Source organism: Lonchura striata, chromosome 22 (genome assembly GCF_050655825.1).
Source record: "Lonchura striata isolate lonStrDom1 chromosome 22, ASM5065582v1, whole genome shotgun sequence".
In the NCBI taxonomy this organism is placed as follows: Eukaryota; Metazoa; Chordata; class Aves; order Passeriformes; family Estrildidae; genus Lonchura; species Lonchura striata.
Genome location: NC_140724.1, coordinates 6,901,280 through 6,918,987, shown reverse-complemented (window position 1 = coordinate 6,918,987; position 17,708 = coordinate 6,901,280). Strand labels below are relative to the sequence as shown.

Below are 17,708 nucleotides of genomic sequence, written 5' to 3'. Positions count from 1 at the left end.
TCTCCCCAGGGAATTCTGCCTTTCCACAGAGAATTCTGCTTTTAGCCAGGGAATGCTGCTGTTAGCCAGGGAATGCTGTCTTTATACAGGGAATTCTGCTTTTTCTCCAGAGAATGCTGCTTTTATCCAGGGAATTCTGCCTTTCCCCAAGGAATTCTGCCTTTCTCCAGAGAATGCTGCTTTTTCTCTAGGGAATGTTGCTTTTCTCCAGAGAATTCTGCTTTTTCTCCAGGGAATTCTGGAATTCTGCCTTGCTCCAGGCAATGCTGCCTTTCCCCAGAGAATTCTGGTTTTACACAGGGAATTCTGCTTTTCATCCAGGGAATTCTGCCTTTCCACAGAGAATTCTGCTTTTAGCCAGGGAATGCTGCTGTTAGCCAGGGAATGCTGTCTTTATACAGGGAATTCTGCTTTTTCTCCAGAGAATGCTGCTTTTATCCAGGGAATTCTGCCTTTCCCCAAGGAATTCTGCCTCTCCCCAGGGAATTCTGCCTTTCTCCAGAGAATGCTGCTTTTTCTCTAGGGAATGTTGCTTTTCTCCAGAGAATTCTGCTTTTTCTCCAGGGAATTCTGGAATTCTGCCTTGCTCCAGGCAATGCTGCCTTTCCCCAGAGAATTCTGGTTTTACACAGGGAATTCTGCTTTTTCTCCAGGGAATTCTGCCTCTCCCCAGGGAATGCTGCCTCTCCCCAGGGAATGCTGCCTCTCCCCAGGGAATTCTGCCTCTCCCCAGGGAATGCTGCCTCTCCCCAGGGAATGCTGCCTCTCCCATGGAATTCTGCCTCTCCCCAGGGAATACTGCCTCCCCATGGAATCCTGCCTCCCCAGGGAATTCTGCTATTCCCCATGGAATTCTGCCTCTCCCCATGGAATCCTGCCTCCCCATGGAATCCTGCTATTCCCCATGGAATCCTGCCTCCCCAGGGAATTCTGCCTCCCCATGGAATCCTGCCTCCCCAGGGAATTCTGCTATTCCCCATGGAATCCTGCCTCCCCATGGAATCCTGCTATTCCCCAGGGAATGCTGCTATTCCCCAGGGAATTCTGCCTCCCCAGGGAATTCTGCTATTCCCCATGGAATCCTGCCTCCCCAGGGAATCCTGCCTCCCCAGGGAATCCTGCCTCCTCATGGAATCCTGCCTCCCCAGGGAATTCTGCTATTCCCCATGGAATCCTGCCTCCCCATGGAATCCTGCCTCCCCATGGAATCCTGCTATTCCCCAGGGAATCCTGCCTCCCCATGGAATCCTGCTATTCCCCATGGAATCCTGCCTCCCCAGGGAATTCTGCTATTCCCCATGGAATCCTGCCTCCCCATGGAATCCTGCCTCCCCAGGGAATGCTGCTATTCCCCATGGAATCCTGCCTCCCCATGGAATGCTGCCTCCCCAGGGGGGCCGCAGGGCAGCCCACCAGGGCTCACCTGGGATGGTGTTGTCCAGCACGAAGGCGACGCAGCCCCCGACGAACATGGCCGTGGTGAGCAGCACGTTCAGCACCTGGTCGATGCCCGCGATTCCTGCGGCACAGGGAACACCAAACCAAACCTGCTGGGCTTCTCCAGCACCCTCCTCCTCCTCCTCCTGCTGCTGCTCCCACCCGGGCCAGGGCTCTGGGCACTGACACAGAACCTCCCCCAGGGCACCACCCGGGACATTGCTCCCCAAAATGCAACTTCAGAACTGCCAGGAATGTCCCGCAGCACCACTTCAGTTCCTGCTGCAGACACCACTAATCTGAGCTAAGCAGAAAACCTCAGTGGGGTGCAAAAGAGAAACGTTCAGGTTGTAAAATCGTAACTTTTAAAAGAGTAATGATTATATAATTCTTTTATAAATAAATACAATTATTTTTGTAAATAATTCTTTTTATAAATCTTCATCAAAGGAGCAAAAATTCCCAGCCCCAGTTATGGAAGAACACTGTATGAACCACCTAAAGCTTGAGGGATCTGCTTTTCTAACCACTTACTGCAGGACAGATTTGCCCTTAAATCCTGGTCTGAAGGCATAGTGGAAAGAAAAGTCAGTTAATACTTTGTTTAAAAACCCCCAAACAAATCCAAAGCAGTGAAATATTTCCTTTGAGTCCATCCCTGGTGACACACACTGCTGAGAGTCACATGAAAAGATAAAACCTTCCCACAGAACTCCTCAAAGCTACAATTCCATTAACAGTCTGCAAGGGAATTCACTAGAATTAAAATTCACACCCAGAACACATCTGAGTGACAGAAACTTTCAGCCCCCAAACAATTCCCCACCTTCCAAACTCTGCCTTGGTGTTTCCCCTTAATCTTTTAACATCGTTTACAGCTCACAAGACCCTTTCAGTTTTTCTTTCAGCCCAGTTGCTCACTGTCCCCTTCCATTGCTGAAATGCACCCAGAGGAAGCAGGAAAGCTTCAGCTGTGCCCCACTGGAACACTCCCTGCAGGTCTCAGCCTCCCAAGGAATTCCCTGAACACACACAGAGCTTGTCTGGACCTACAGCCTTTCCTGTCTGTGCCATTTGCGTTTTTCCTCCATAATTTGGGTCTTGCCTCCATAATTTGTGTTTTTCCTCCATAATTTGCATTTTTCCTCTTCCTGACCCTCTGTACCTGATGGATTTTCCACATGAGCACAAGGCAGAAGTGCTGATGTGGAGGAGCAGCACCACGTACCTGTGACCAGGGGGTTCTGCTTGAGATAGCTGGGGAGGACGAGCCCGAAGAAGATGGAAAACCCCAGCACGAAGAGATTCCGAGAAGAATTGAGATCGATGAACTGCAGGTTGGACAGACCCACAGCCGTGATCATCCCTGAACACAAAACACCCCAAAGACCAGCTTTTAGGTGAGTCTTTTTCTAAAAAAAAACCCAGCAAAATATCCCTGAAGGTATGATACCTCCCAGTACATTTGGAATGGTTGGTTAGAAAGTCCATGTTAATAGCACAGTTTTAGTTAACAGCACAAAACTGAGTTAATAGCACAGCAACTGCTTTTTCTTCTTTATTTTTTAGTCTGTTCTTAGAAACTAGCAAACCTGAGAATCAGTGCACCATGAAAGCACAGACCATTGCAACCAGAAAGAGAAGATTTTGGTACATTGCTAGGAAAATGTTACTCCTTTCTCTGGAGATTTCCTTCTGTTAAGCTAAACGTAAAGCAAGCCGCTAACACTTGCTTTGCATTTGGATATTCTTTTGCACAAAACAATCTTTTTCACTACCAAAAGCGTGCCTGGAGGATCACACTGGTTCCTACGAGCAAATATTTCTCAGAAACAGAGAACAGCAAAGCCTTACCAAAGAGGGTGCAGAAGAGAGCCCCCAGCACGGGGTCGGGCAGCGATGCGAAGAGCGCGCTGAACTTGCCCACCATGCCCAGCAGCAGCATGAAAGCTGCTCCATACTGGATCACCCTGCGGCTCCCAACCTGCAGGAACGGGACAGGACACGGGGTGAGCTCTGCACCCAGCCCAGCCCCACACCTGCCCTGGGTTGTGTAGGTCAGGCTTCATTTCAGCTCCCTCCCACGTCTCCTCCGGGTGCTGGAGGCTCGGCTGAGCCACAGCTGCTCTGCAGCCCAGCTCAGCCTCCCCTGGCCAGCCCAAAAACCATCTGGAGCTGCCACAGCCAGCAGGAAACGTGGTGCAAAGCAGAGATGGCAAATGGAAAATACCAAATCAATTCCCCGTGCTGCTGCCCGGGGAATGGATGAAACAGCTCCCAGGAGGTGGGAAGGAGGGGCAGCAATTTTAGTTTAGATTAGCAGCTGGTTTTGGGACACCCTCAGAGAGCAGGGCTGAATGCAAATCAGGGCTGTGCTGACAACTGAAACCAAGGGCCTGCACTTCCTTCCCAGTTTTATTTTAAGAATTCAAGATTCAAGCAGCCAGTGGCTCTCTGTGCTGCAAGGGTAGTGGCTAAACCTGAAGTTGGTATTTTAACATCTTCTACTGCCACAAGAGGTGCCCCAGGGACAACAAAATCTCCTTTACATTAAGGTGGGTTCTAGAAAAACCCTTTGCCCCCTGGTAGAGAGCAGCAGGGTTCAAAGAGGAAATATTAATTTGTTCATCACGTGTGACTGAGCTAAATGAGAGAAATGAGAAACTACAGATCCAACAGGCTTGAGGAGGGAGAAATCCTTCCTTGCCCCACATTCCTCACTGCTGAGCTCCAGGTGAGCTCCCTCCCCTGCAAACAGAGTTCTGCTACACCATCAGCTGGAATTACAACAGAATTTAGCTGGCACCTTTCTCTGCTCTTTATAGAAATATTCATTTCTGCAGGGCCACTGAGATCCTGCCCTACAATTCTCTTCCTGCCAGGAACAGACAAATCCTGTGAACACCTGCATGACAGTGACATTTATTTATGCAAACAAATTAAGCTCCTCTAGAAAACTACTGAAAACATCCCAGGCAGCATTTAGCTCGGGCTCTGTATTTATTCCCAGCACACAAACACTCAGTGATTATTTTGGAGTGCATCAAATGGTACCTGGAGCCTCCATTTCAGCATCACCACTATGGCAAGAGCTGCTTTAGCCCCAGCTAATCACAGTTAATTGATCTTGCTCCCATCAAGTAAAACACACACAGGCTCAAAGGCTTTGCAGCACCTCCATCCAGCAGAATTTAAATTCCAAGTGTAATTATACACCAATTTCCAGGGAGGGAAGTGCCCTGGTGATGCAGCACTGAAGATCTCCTCTCCCAAATCAACAGCAGAGCATCTCTGAGCCAAAATTCTATCTGAAGCAGCAGAACTGCTGGGTTTTGGGGGATGGATGTGCAGGCAGGGGAACAAGAGCACAGTCTGTTGCAGCTGTGCCACTCTGGGCAGGCAGCTCCACTCCCTGCCACAGCTGCCACTCCAACTTTCCACTGCCCCAGCATGAAATGCACACTCATTTCTGTGGGCTGCTCATAAAAAGTGCTGTTAATTCATCTCAACCCCCACGAAGGAACAATGGGAAGGGAGCCGAACAGAAGAAACCTTTCTTCGGGGTTTTTTTTTCTGAGCAGAACTTCTCTCCTAGGAGATTTCCACGGGCAGCTGGATGGCGGCTGGCACAGACAGCAGATGGTGCTGTTCGTGTTGAACTGCACCCCAAACCCGGCAGAATCTCCCTTTGTGCAGCACAAGGGAGGGCTGAGGACAAATACATCATTTATACGTGATCAGGCCAGGGGGATGAGTTACTGCAAGTGGAGGACAGACATCTTCTATCCTTGCACGAAGGGTTCATGGCTCCCACATTAAACACCCAACAAGATGGACCCATTTACAACATAAATCACCCTCAGCAACGCTGCTGCTGTCTCTTACCAAGGTTAAATGAACAGTACCAGGCAGATCTCTCTGCAGCCAAGGCCTCCCAGCTCATCCAGGCACAGATCCAGCCCCACACGTGAGCAAAGGAGCTCCTCAAGCACATTTTGTTGAGCAACATCACCAGAACTACGTAAACCCCCGAGCCTTAAACCCAAACATTTAGGGTACATTTAACTCTGAAATGAGCTTGGCTGCAGCCCCTGTGCCAGTGCCATGTCCCAGCACAGACGTAAATAAAGCCCAAGCACCTCATGCTGCATTTCACTGTGTGTGTGAGGCATTAAAATGTCACTTCCCACTGATGCTTTCAGAGCCAAGATATCCAAAAAGCAGCAATTTTGACACAGTTTACAGAGTTTATGCCTCAACTCAAACCACCCCAGAGCCCTGGAATGTTGCCTGGCTTTTCCAAGAGACAGTTTGTGCAGCAGCATCTGCTTTATGGGGATTCTAACTGCCTTTTATTTGGAATAAAAGGATTTCTGAGGTCCTGATGCACAATAATGCATTTCCCTCAGACAAGAGCTGGTACAGGCAGTCAGGGACACTCAGAATGATCTGGGAAGTTTGTGTGCACAGGAATGGAGCAGAATGGTCTGCTGGAAGAGGATTGAGAACACAAGGAACACTCGAGCCCCTGAGGGCTCACAGCAAAGCACTTCACCTTTGTGATGCCCAGGACCCCAATGTTGGGGCTGGAGGAGGTGGATCCATTCCCTGTCCCAAACACTCCGTCCAGAACACAGGAGAGACCCTCGATGAAAATCCCCCTGCAAATCCCAAAGAAAACACAGGAGTCACCTTGGTACAGGCACACATTCACTGGGAGGGTGCTCCACGCCCCCATGCCACAGGGGCATCTGCTCCACCATGAAATCATTGCAATTCACGTTTCAAGCTCCAACACAACCTGGAAAACACACTGGGGTTCTGTTTCCTGAGTCTTAGATCCCCACATTCTTAAACTGAGCAAATTCCATTAAAAATTCAAGCGAAACTTCAGAGCTGCTCTTTGTTTCTAAACTGCATTCCAGGTCATTTTGACAGCCCCAGTTCCAGAATGAGTTTAGAGTTCTATCCTCATGGAAATCGTGCTGGTAACTTCCACAGGCTCCAGCAGGAACAGGACTGGGATTCAAATGTACCTAAACAACCCAAGGTGCCAGTTCCACCCTGCATTTCAGATCCTTGGCTCTGCACTTTGACCAAACTGCAACATTTCACCTCGGAGCACATTCCTGCTTACCCAAAGGGGGAAAAAAGCAAAAACCCAAGGAGGCTGAGACCCTGGAGGTGTTTCTGTGGGGACAGACCTGTTGATGGCGTGGATGGGAGGAGGAGGAGCACAGGAGAGCCGGGCACAGGCGTAGTAGTCGCCGATGGACTCGATGATGCTGGCCACCACGGCGCTCAGCATGCCGATCACGCCCGCCGCCGAGATGGTGGGCAGGCCCCACTGGACTGTGGAGAGAGCAGAACTGAAACCTCTGCTGCCCCAGCACACAGCCTGCCTGCCCAAACAAACAGAAACTGCTGGCACCGGGGAATGGGTTGGGTTGGGAAGGGCTTTTAGGATCCCGCAGCACTGCCCAGGCCAGCGCTGACCCCGTCCCCGAGTGCCACATCCACAGCGTTGCTCAGCCCCTGGGCATGGGGACCCCAGCACTGCTCCAGGGCTGGGCAGCCCTCCTGGGCAAGAAACATCCCCAGTATCCAACCTGCCCCTCCCCTGGCACAGCCTGGGGCCGTTCTCTCTCCTCCTGGTCCCTTATCCCCATTGGGGTAAGATCCCAAATCCACCCTGGCTGTCCCCTCCTGTCAGGAGCTGTGCAGAGCCAAAGTTCTCCCTGATCCCCTTTTCTCCCTCTGAGCCCCTTCCCAGCTCCCTCAGCCCCTCCGTGTCCTTGTCCTGAGGGGCCAGAAGTGACCCTGGGGTTGAGGGGGGCCTCCCCATGCCCAGCTCTGTGCCAGGCTCTGTTTATTTGTCTTTGATGGGAACAACAAACTCCCTTCACTCTAACGCAGTCTGGCAAGTTCAAGGAGATGAAAGGAGCAAAGGAAAAACCGCCAAACCAACTGCTTTGATCACACTTGGAAAAATCCCAGAGAACTATAAAACCCCACGAAAAAAAAAAAATCCTCCTGTTCAGGAATCAGGAATTTGAGCTAGAGCTTGTGAGAAAACAATCCTGGCCAGTGAGGCAAATGCCACTGTATTCTCATTGCTCCAAAAGCTCACTTTGGTCACAAGTTTAGTGGACCAAAAAGGATGGCACCAGCATTGATCACTGCACAAACACCTTCCAGCTCCAAATTTTTGTAGCAGAGAAAACAAGATTAATTTAAGCCTGCAGAAAAGCCTGGCAGGTTTTCCACAGCAATTGCCTTGAAGCTTTTATCTCTTTGAAATAGATGAGCCTCCAGCAACAAAGGGATCTTCAGTCACACAGGAGTGAATGAACCTTACAAATACAAATGGGCTGATCAGGGTGGAGAAGTTTTCCTCCTCTTCCTTCCCAAAAGCTTCTGCTCTTCATCTCCTTGCTGTTTTAGAAGTGGTTTCTTTTAAGAACCAAAGCATATGGAAAAGCACAATGAAGCTGCCTCATCACAATGTGGTGGCATAGCTGATAATTCCTGTATTTCTATTCCAAAAGAAAGATATTCCCTAATTACCCTGTTCAATTCTGAAGGGTGAACCAGCTGTGCCATCTCATGCCACAAACCCAGCCTGTAACAGCTTTAAACTTAGAGGTGGCCAACATCAAAACACATCCAAAACGTTGTGTGAAGTGTTTGGTGCTTTCCTGTAAATGATTTCATTGCCCTGTGATAAGCAGGGCCTGGCATTCTCTGACTTGCCCGTCCCAGCACTGCCTTGGCAAGTCAGGGCATTTTTCTGCCATGAACACTTGTGCTCGTCCAGGAATGGGTGTGTTTGGGGCAGGGAGTGCAGCAGGCTGGGAGAAACTCCCCACAGAAGAGATTCTTCAGAAAATGAGAGCCAGTGACTTCAGCAGAGCTGTAAAAACCTGTCCCTGGCACTGTAACATCAACAGCACTGCCAAGGACTGATAAATCAGCCAGCCCTTGGATTCCACCTTGTAGGTGCAGTCACTTGTTATCAGGAGAGCCACCCAGATCAATCCTGCAAACTGCAGCCTCAGAACCTCAGCCTTCCTCGGCTGAGACCTTAAGGCATCAGCTGAAGAGGAAAACAAGGAAAAACCACCAGCAGGTAATGAGTGGTGTGTGCTGGAATTTGGAATGGTTTGGACTGGGAGGGACCCTCCAAAGCCATCAGCAGGGACCCTTCCCACTGTCCCAGGCTGCTCCAAGCCCTGCCCAGCCTGGGCCACTGCCAGGGATGGACCATCCACCACCCAAAGGTTATGGAATAAAGCACTGAGAGAGAGCCAGCAGAGCTCTGGAACAGGGGGATGGCACTGCTGGGTTCTGGGGAGCCAGAGGAATGACTCTGCTGGGCTCCTGGGGAACCAGGGCTATGGAATAAAACACTGAGAGACAGCCAGCAGAGTTCTGGAACAGGGGAATGGCACTGCTGGGTTCTGGGGAACCAGAGGAATGATCCTGCTGGGTTCTGGGGAACCAGAGTTATGGAATAAACCACAGACAGAGCCAGGAGAGCTGTGGAACAGGAGGAATGACCCTGCTGGGTTGTGGGGAAACAGGATTATGGAGTGCAGCACTGAGAGAGAGCCAGCAGAGCTTCTGGAACAGGGGGATGACCCTGCTGGGCTCTGGGGAACCAGGGCTATGGAATCCACCTCAGAGCCAGCAGAGCCCTGGAAGCTGAGCAATGGCCCTGCTGGGCTCCTGGGGAACCAGAGCAATGACCCTGCTGGGTTCTGGGGAACCAGGGCTGTGGAATAAATCACTAAGACAGAGCCAGCAGAGCCCTGGAACCCGAGCAATGCCCTGCTGGGCTCTGGGGAACCCGAGCAGTGCCCTGCTGGGCTCTGGGGAACTCGAGCAATGCCCTGCTGGGCTCTGGGGAACCCGAGCAGTGCCCTGCTGGGCTCTGGGGAACAGGGGCATGACCCTGCTGGGCTCTGGGGAACACGAGCAGTGCCCTGCTGGGCTCTGGGGGACACGAGCAGTGCCCTGCTGGGCTCTGGGGAACCCGAGCAGTGCCCTGCTGGGCTCTGGGGAACACGAGCAATGCCCTGCTGGGCTCTGGGGAACCCGAGCAGTGCCCTGCTGGGCTCTGGGGAACACCAGCAGTGCCCTGCTGGGCTCTGGGGAACCCGAGCAGTGCCCTGCTGGGCTCTGGGGAACACGAGCAATGCCCTGCTGGGCTCTGGGGAACCAGAGCAGTGCCCTGCTGGGCTCTGGAGAACACGAGCAGTGCCCTGCTGGGCTCTGGAGCACACACTTACAGGGGTAGGGCACCTTGAACCAGGGGGCCACCAGCAGCACGCCGCGGCGCGCGTCCGTGCGCGCGTAGAAGCCGTACTTGGAGCTGTCCGGGGGGAACACGTCCGTCACCGTGAAGATGAAGCACAGCAGCCAGGAGACCAGGATGGCCAGGATGATCTGGGGGACACGAGCAGGGAAATGGATCAGGAGGGTCTGGGGGGCACAGCAAGTAAATCAGGATGATCTGGGGGACACGAGCAGGGAAATGGATCAGGAGGGTTTGGGGGGCACAGCAGGTAAATCAGGATGATGTGGGGGACACGAGCAGACAGATAAATCAGGATGGTCTGGGGGACATGAGCAGATAAATAAATCAGAATGAATTTGGGGGACACAGCAGGTAAATAAATCAGGATGAATTTGGGGGACATGAGCAGGTAAATAAATCAGGATGATCTGGGGGGCACAGCAGGTATATAAATCAGGATGGTCTTGGGGGATCTGGATTGGTGGAGAGCTTTTAGGGTTTGATAGGAGGTTTATATTGTATGGATTGGCATGTAAATACATAACATATATAGATACTGTGTGTAAATAACATGTAAAATACATATACATATGTACCGTTTGTATGTAGTATGTAAAATACATTTACATACGTACTGTTTGTATATAGTATGTAAAATACATATATGCTGTATGTAAATAGTATGTAAAACACATACTGTATGTATAAAATATGTAAAATACTATATGTACATATTGTATGCATTTGCATGTAAAATACATATTATGTATACTGTATGTATATCGTATGTAAAAAATATATAATATATAGATACTGTATGCAAATAGTATGTAAAATATATACTATATATAGATATTGTATATAAATAGTATGTAAAACACTATTATATATAGATTCTGTATGTATGTAGTATGTAAAATACATAATACATGTAGATACTATATGTAAACAGTATGTAAAATACATATATACTGTGTGTATATAGTATGCAAATAGTATGTAAAACACATACTATATACTCTACATACTGTATTTACTTTGAGATAAATATTGATTTAGAAATGTTATGCGAGAGGATAGATGTTGAGAGAGAAATGGAGTTGGAAAAAGTTTTCAAGGATGGTTTTGTAAGTAAGATTAGATATTTTGGAGAAATAGAACTATGGAAGATGCAGTAGGATTTATGAGGGGTAGTTTTAGATTGTTTGTTTCAAGGTATTTATAGTATAGCATTTTAATATTATATAGCTATATAATGTTTATAGTGTTTTGTCTAATTTGTTGGACAAACCCAAAAATAAAATAACTAAAAAACATTCTAAAAACTTTCATTTTGTTTTCAATCTCATTAAAAAACAAATATTATAATTCAAGACATCACAATCAAGACCCAAAAATTATTTCTTAATTACAAAACACTATGAACATTTCTTAACCTATCAACTTTTTACCATGCTGAACTATAAACACCTTAAAACAAATCATCACAAAATCTGAGTATTTCCTTTGGCCAATAACCCATTGCATTTCCTATAAATCCATCTGAGCTTTTATCTTGCCTTTGTGAGTATTCTGTTGTGAAGAAAAATCAAAACTAAGAATTATCAGCCCCCCCAAAAAACAGAAATGATATTTTTTTGTCTAAGGAAGAACAAGTTCAACGACTTACAGGGAACATCTTGAAAAGCTGCAGCCTGTATGCTGTCCATCCTTTCTTGGATTTATAAATGGGCAAGGGAAATTTGACATTTCTGGCATACTGGGAAAACAACAACACTAGGAAAATAGTCCTGAGGAAAAAAGGAGGAGAGTGGGACAAGAGAGAAACGTCATTAGCACCAATATATGATAAATTCTTTTTAGCACAAACCCCTTCAGACACTTGGGACCATAAATGCAGATTTTCAATTGAAGGCAGCAAAATGATTAAAATTATAATTCCTCAAATGCCCAATCAGAATTTGAATTCTGAATTGCTGCAAAACTCAGCAGCTGCAAGCAGATAAAATGAATCAGGGGCAGACTGAAGGGAGATTTTCAGTTTAAATTCCTCTGCTGCCCCTTTTTCCTCCCAAACCCCACCTGTGACCCAGGCACAAAACTTGCTGCCAGCACCTGGCAAGAAACAGGAAAACTGGAGGGCTGTGTACAGGAATTTTTACATTTCAAAATTTGCATGAAACTCCAAAGCACCTGAGGAAACTTCTGTCAGGGAAATTTTCCTGTTCTTCAGAACCCATTTTTTAAATATGAAAAGCCCCAAGATTTGCTGCAAGTGCAGCTCACCAGTATTAGATGTCTCAATTATTATGCGTTCCCACCAGTGAAACTGCTAAGCTCCTCCAGACATTAAAAAGTATTTTTTACAGCTAAAATAAGCCCCCACTGCTCTGAAAAATCAGAAGCCAGGGCACGCTGCTCAATCCTGAACAAGAAATTGTCAATTCTCAACCCAGCTCTGCTCTGAAAGGGCCTCCCAAAGACTGGAGCTGCCTGAAGAAGCAAAGCCCTGCTGACATCTGAGATGATGTTTTTATCAGCTGACTTGAAAAATGAAAAGAGGATTTTCACCCTCTCTTCTGCCCCGGATCAGACACAAACTGGTTTTTCTTTCCCCCAGTCTGGAGGAGAAGGAGGGGCATTTACAGCCCTCAGCAGTCCAGGAGAATAGCAAAAAGCACACCTTTTCCATGAAACCCCAAAATCTCCCCCAAAATCCACCACGGGCTCCCCTCCCTCACACACACCAGCCCTGAGGACTTTGGATTTGATTCAGTACAGAGCTGTACAAAAATACAATAATTAATTATTGCAATGAATTTTCTGTTGGCTGTGAAACAGCCCCAAACCCTTGACTGCCCCAGGAAAATCTGGATAAACAGGCAAAGCCCAACTCAGGAGTAATTCCCCTTTTCACAAACATCAATGCAAATGTCTGATGGAATGAAGCACCCATGGAACAAGCCAGGAAATTGGGAAATTGGGAATCCTGTCCAACATGGACAAGCACCTGCAGCTCCCAGAGGCCCCCAGCTGATTGTGCAGGGAGAAATCCAGGACAATTCCAGGAGCCACACCTCTCCGAGCTGCACTCACTCCTGAGTGGCTCCCCAGAGCTCTGGGGCTGTTCTCAACAACCCAGTGCACATTTTTGCATGGCAGAAGCCAGAAATACTTTATTGACTGGGTACCATTTAAATCCTGCTCCTGAATTGATTTATTTTTCTTTCCATCTGCAAAAATGTCAACTTTAATTACACGTTTCCATGTCCAATTCAAAGATCTGCTTGATTCATTTAACGTTAGCCCCAGCTTGCACAGAATTTGTTTTACAGACAAATAAAATGTTCCTTTGGATCAGCTGCTTAATACAACAGAACCACAGAAATACTCACGATGCCAACATGTAAGATAAAAGAGAATTAAAGAGCCCTTTTAATCATAAGCTGCACTTACAGAATACTTTACATGTTCAAAGCACTGTGCAAACAGATTAGTGAGATCACAATCTGATCTCATCAAGGCATTCCTCCTGCTCCCAGAGCCAGCACAGAGGGTGCTGCACATGGAACTGTTCAGCCTCTTTTCTCCCTAAAACGGGGTTCCCAGCCTCTAAATTTGGCTACTTACCCACATGGGGAGCTTTTACCTCCTCTTCATTTCCCTCTCCTATTCCTTTGCATTCTTTCATGTCCCCGGTCCCTACAGCTGATGGCACACACGCCCCAGGCCCTGAAATTCCCGCTGGAAGCCTTTTTGTGCCCTGGCAGGAACCTCTCTGCTGATGGCTCAGCCTCTGGTGGTGGTTATGGAATGCTTGTGCCCTCTGCCATCACACAAATGAGTTTCTCCTGGGCACAGGTAACAAACCAGTACCAATGGCAGAGGAACCAGCATCACCAGTGGGATTTACCTGCTGCTGCAGGGGAGGAAACGGGCAGTGCCAGCCCAGAAATATAAATTGTTCACTGCATTTCATCTCTCCGCTGCTTTGTTAAATCATCTTTTCTACAGCACTGAACTCCAGCCAGCCAATGGCTCCCAGAACACCTCCTGCTCTATACAATTCTGCTCTCCACACCTTATTTTTGGCCACTGTCCTCTCCTCTCTCCTCCAGTTCACATTATCATGGAATGGTTTGGGTTGGAAGGAGCCTTAAAGCCCATCCAGGTCCATGAAGGAGGCATGGGCAGGGTCACCTTTCAGTATCCCAGGGTGCTCCAAGCCCTGTCCAACCTCACCTTGGGCACTTCCAGGGATCCAGGGGCAGCCACAGCTGCCAGGGGCCTCCCCACCCTCCCAGGGAAGGATTTCTTCCCAGAGAAAAGGTTCAGGCAACTCTGTCCTTATTCCCACATTTTCAGCTGACCTCATCCAGACTGTTTGTGTTTCTTGTGGGGGGTTTCTTGTGGTGTTTGTGTTTTTCATGGGGTGTTTCTTGTGGGGGGTTTCTCATGGAGGGTTTCCCGTGGTGTGTGTGTTTCCTGTGGTGTGTGTGTTTCTTGTGGGGGGTTTCTCGTGGTGTGTGTGTTTCTCATGGTGGGTTTCTCATGGTGGGTTTCCCGTGGTGTGTGTGTTTCCTGTGGTGTGTGTGTTTCTCATGGTGGGTTTCTCGTGGTGTGTGTGTTTCTCATGGTGGGTTTCTCGTGGTGGGTTTCCCGTGGTGGGTGGGTTTCCCGTGGTGGGTGGGTTTCCCGTGGTGGGTTTCTCGTGGTGGGTTTCTCGTGGTGGGTTTCTCGTGGTGGGTTTCCCGTGGTGGGTTTCCCGTGGTGGGTGTGTTTCTCGTGGTGGGTTTCTCGTGGTGCTTCTCCGCACCGGCAGCACCGACGCAGCCGAGCTGCCTCCTCCCTGGCACCCCAAACTCTGCCTGCCCGGAGGAAAGGCGGGGTACTCACAGCATGGCGATGCCCCAGTGCTTGCCAGCTCTCTCCCCTGCAGCCTGGAAGCCCGAGAGGCCGATGAGGGCCACGGTGGGGGTGATGGTCAGCGGGCCGATGTAGCGCAGCAGGGCCCCGGGCAGCCCCAGCAGCCCGATCACCACCTCGATCAGCGAGGACATGATGATGGCACCTTGGATCTGAACACACAACAGGGCAGAGAGGCAGCTCAGTGCCATCTGACAGGCAAACCATTTGTTTTTCTGCTCTGGATTACAAACTGCAGTTAAAAGAATTCAGTGACACAGAAGAACTCAGCAATTTTTTTTTTTTGTTTTTTTTTCATCATAAAACAGCTCATTATGTTTAAGTGACTTATTGCTTTAAGCATAACACTTATGGTTTTCTCCACAAAACTATTACACAACAGACCAGTGGGCCAGTCTGGAAGCTGTGTGGAAAGCACATCACACTGTCAGACAGGAGACCTGGGGTCCAGGCTAACCTTTAAGCTCTCAGATCGAACGGCAAGGGTTGGTGCGCCACGAGGTGATGCTCCTAGCTCCTAGGGGCAGAGTGTGTGCTGCATTGGTCACAAGTGCTCCTTAGAAGCTGGATTAGAGCAGCGTTGTGGTCTCAGGAGACTGTCAGCCCTCTTGGCTGCAGGGCTCTTGGCAGGATGTAGCTATGGTTTGAACATGGGGAAGAGAGAGGGGTTGTTTTTAATTAAGAAAAAGTTGGCAGCCCAAAGCAACGGGATGGGAGATCAATTCCATGACACACGCCTTCATTTGGACTACTCTACCTGCCACCCTGGCGTGGCACAGCCCTCAGCCTGCCCTGCAGGGCACCACGACTTCACACTGCAGTGGAGAAGGAGTTGCAGGGATTTCACAAGTCTTTTGGGAGAAACGGCCTCTTATCACAAGAGTCTCCAACTTAAGACACTTGGGAGGGAACCAGATTTCCTAACTGCACATTCACCTTCCAGGGCCAGCCCCACTGCACAGGGACAGCAGGCAAGGGGCCTGGCAGCAGCTGAACTGCTGCCAGCGAGCACAAATCAAGGTTACGGGAAGAGTTTTCATCTCTCTTGAGCATTTCACTGCACGTCTTTTGGGATGTGGTAACTAACTCCTGGTATTTGCTGTCCAGCAATGAGCAGGTGGAAAAGATGAAGACTTCCATGAAATGAGTAAAGGGATATATTCAAATGGAGATCGCAGTGAAACAAGAAATTACCAACTTAAAGACAAGAAGACACAGATGATCAAGTGAGGAACTTAACTGGAACTGGAGAGAGTGACAGCAAAAGGCAAGCCCCACATTACCTCTCGTATCCGGGGGTACCAGATGTGCTCCGTGTGCAGCAGCTCTGCTGTTCCGTTTGCAACTGTTAGATCTTGCAAAAGAGAGAAAAAACAGATTTCTTTTACTGCCCAGCCACTCTGCCACCACTCCACACAACCCAAATCCCTGCTCACGCTGTGATAAAGCAGCCCCAGTTCACACAGAGAGCGAGTTCTGCTCAAACCGAGGGACACCAGGCTCACCTTCCCCAGGAGCCAACCCCTCACTTCTCCCTCTGCTCCAAAATCCTCAGCAACCAGGCTTCCAAGAGCAAAATGCCCTGACTTCCAGACAGAAAGGTCAGTCAGGAGTTCTGCCCCCAGGAATCACAAACCCAGTGGAGGTCACTGAGCGAGCTGACCCGTGGGGACATCCCCGCCTGGCAGCTCTGGGAGGAGGAAGGGTGCAGGAGGAAGATGCAGCAAAGCTCTTTTTGACAGTCTGGAGTCCTGGGGAAAATGGCTTTGCCACCCAGGGTTATCAGAGAGTTTCTTTCAACAAGCTGGGTGTTAATCACATCTTGAATGTGAGTTAACAGATGTATAAACACACAAATAACAGGAATTCAGTTATTAGAGAGTCCAGAGGAGCCCTAGGAAGAGCTTCAGTCAGGCGTGAGCAGCCTGATTATTCCCTGTGCTGCTGTTTCCCACTGCCCACAGCCCTGGTGCTGAATAACCACCCCCCAATGAAAACTGCCAGGGGCATTTCACCTTCCAGCCCAGTCTAAAGCAAATGCCCCCATCCCAGCCAGAATCTCTTCCCTCTGAAGTTCAAACCTTCCAGGATGACAACAGCAGCAAAGAAAGAGTGAAAAAGAACATCCAAATCTTGTCAAAACCTGTCAGGTATGACTTCAACAGGGGAAAATCCTGGTCTGGAGGTGATGCTGTACATTGCTCAAACTCCCTCCCACTCACAACTTCAAAGGGTTCAGTTGGACTCAGTATTTCCAAACATTTGGAACATTACGGGAAGGAACATTTGCAGAATGTAAATTGATCAGAGGAATTACTTTATGACATGGTTACAGTTCTTTTGTCAGTGTTTTTGTACTTTAAAAATCCCCAGAAACAGAACTCCACCAGGACAGTGTTAGAAATCTTCTGTGGCAGAGTATTTTAACGCTGTAAGAAGAGAGGCTTTACATATTCCCTGCCCTTTACTCCCAGTTTTTATATCAGAAGCTCTGACAGCTGCACCCCACGAGACCTGGGCCATTTGTCACTTAAACCTGAACAAGGATAAACAACAATTACCTGTGTTATTGCACTTCCACTTCTCCAGAGAGAGAATTGCTCTGGCAGGTGCTAAGAATGCAAAAGCACTGGCTTGGAACAGGGGTAACCTGGTGGGAAGGGAGAGGAGAGATGGTGACGTTCTGTGGGGTCACTGCAGTGGGTGGGCACAAAAACCACTCTGCACTGAGTTATAGAACTGGGCAATAAGAGGATTTCTTACAAAAAAAAAAACCCAAAAAACCAAAAAAAAAAAAACGAAATCCAGTCAGAGAAACAGAAAGGCTTCAGCAGGCAAAGAGCTGGCAGCACCTGCTGGAGTTCTCAAGCAGGTGACTCCAGGCACTGTGGCAGGCACAGGGACACAGGGGACACTGAGCTGGGGGTGCTGCTTTCAGCTTTCACCGTGCCAGCACAGGGAGCTGCTCCCTGGAGGTGCAGGCTCCATCCCTCCCCTCTGCATGACTCCCAGCACACTCATTCTGCAGTCATGTGTCAGTAGCTGC

At 48.8% G+C, this 17,708-nt stretch overlaps 1 protein-coding gene across 5 annotated transcripts in view; it reads right to left on the bottom strand.

Moving 5' to 3' along the window:
- The window catches only part of SLC23A2 (solute carrier family 23 member 2), a 51,828-nt gene that overhangs the window by 5,050 nt on the left and 29,070 nt on the right, over window positions 1–17,708 (bottom strand). For all 5 annotated transcript variants that reach the window (XR_014949864.1, XM_085559277.1, XM_085559275.1 and 2 more), the window contains 10 exons: window positions 17,224–17,312; window positions 15,946–16,016; window positions 14,633–14,814; window positions 11,406–11,526; window positions 9,729–9,885; window positions 6,642–6,789; window positions 5,993–6,098; window positions 3,292–3,421; window positions 2,666–2,803; window positions 1,424–1,519 (listed from right to left, as the gene is read on the bottom strand). Coding sequence is in view for 4 of the 5 variants with exons in the window: in XM_085559277.1 (XP_085415403.1) it covers window positions 1,424–1,519; window positions 2,666–2,803; window positions 3,292–3,421; window positions 5,993–6,098; window positions 6,642–6,789; window positions 9,729–9,885; window positions 11,406–11,526; window positions 14,633–14,814; window positions 15,946–16,016; window positions 17,224–17,312 (1,238 nt within the window). In the remaining variant the exon portion in view is untranslated. The remainder of the gene's footprint in view (window positions 1–1,423; window positions 1,520–2,665; window positions 2,804–3,291; window positions 3,422–5,992; window positions 6,099–6,641; window positions 6,790–9,728; window positions 9,886–11,405; window positions 11,527–14,632; window positions 14,815–15,945; window positions 16,017–17,223; window positions 17,313–17,708) is intronic.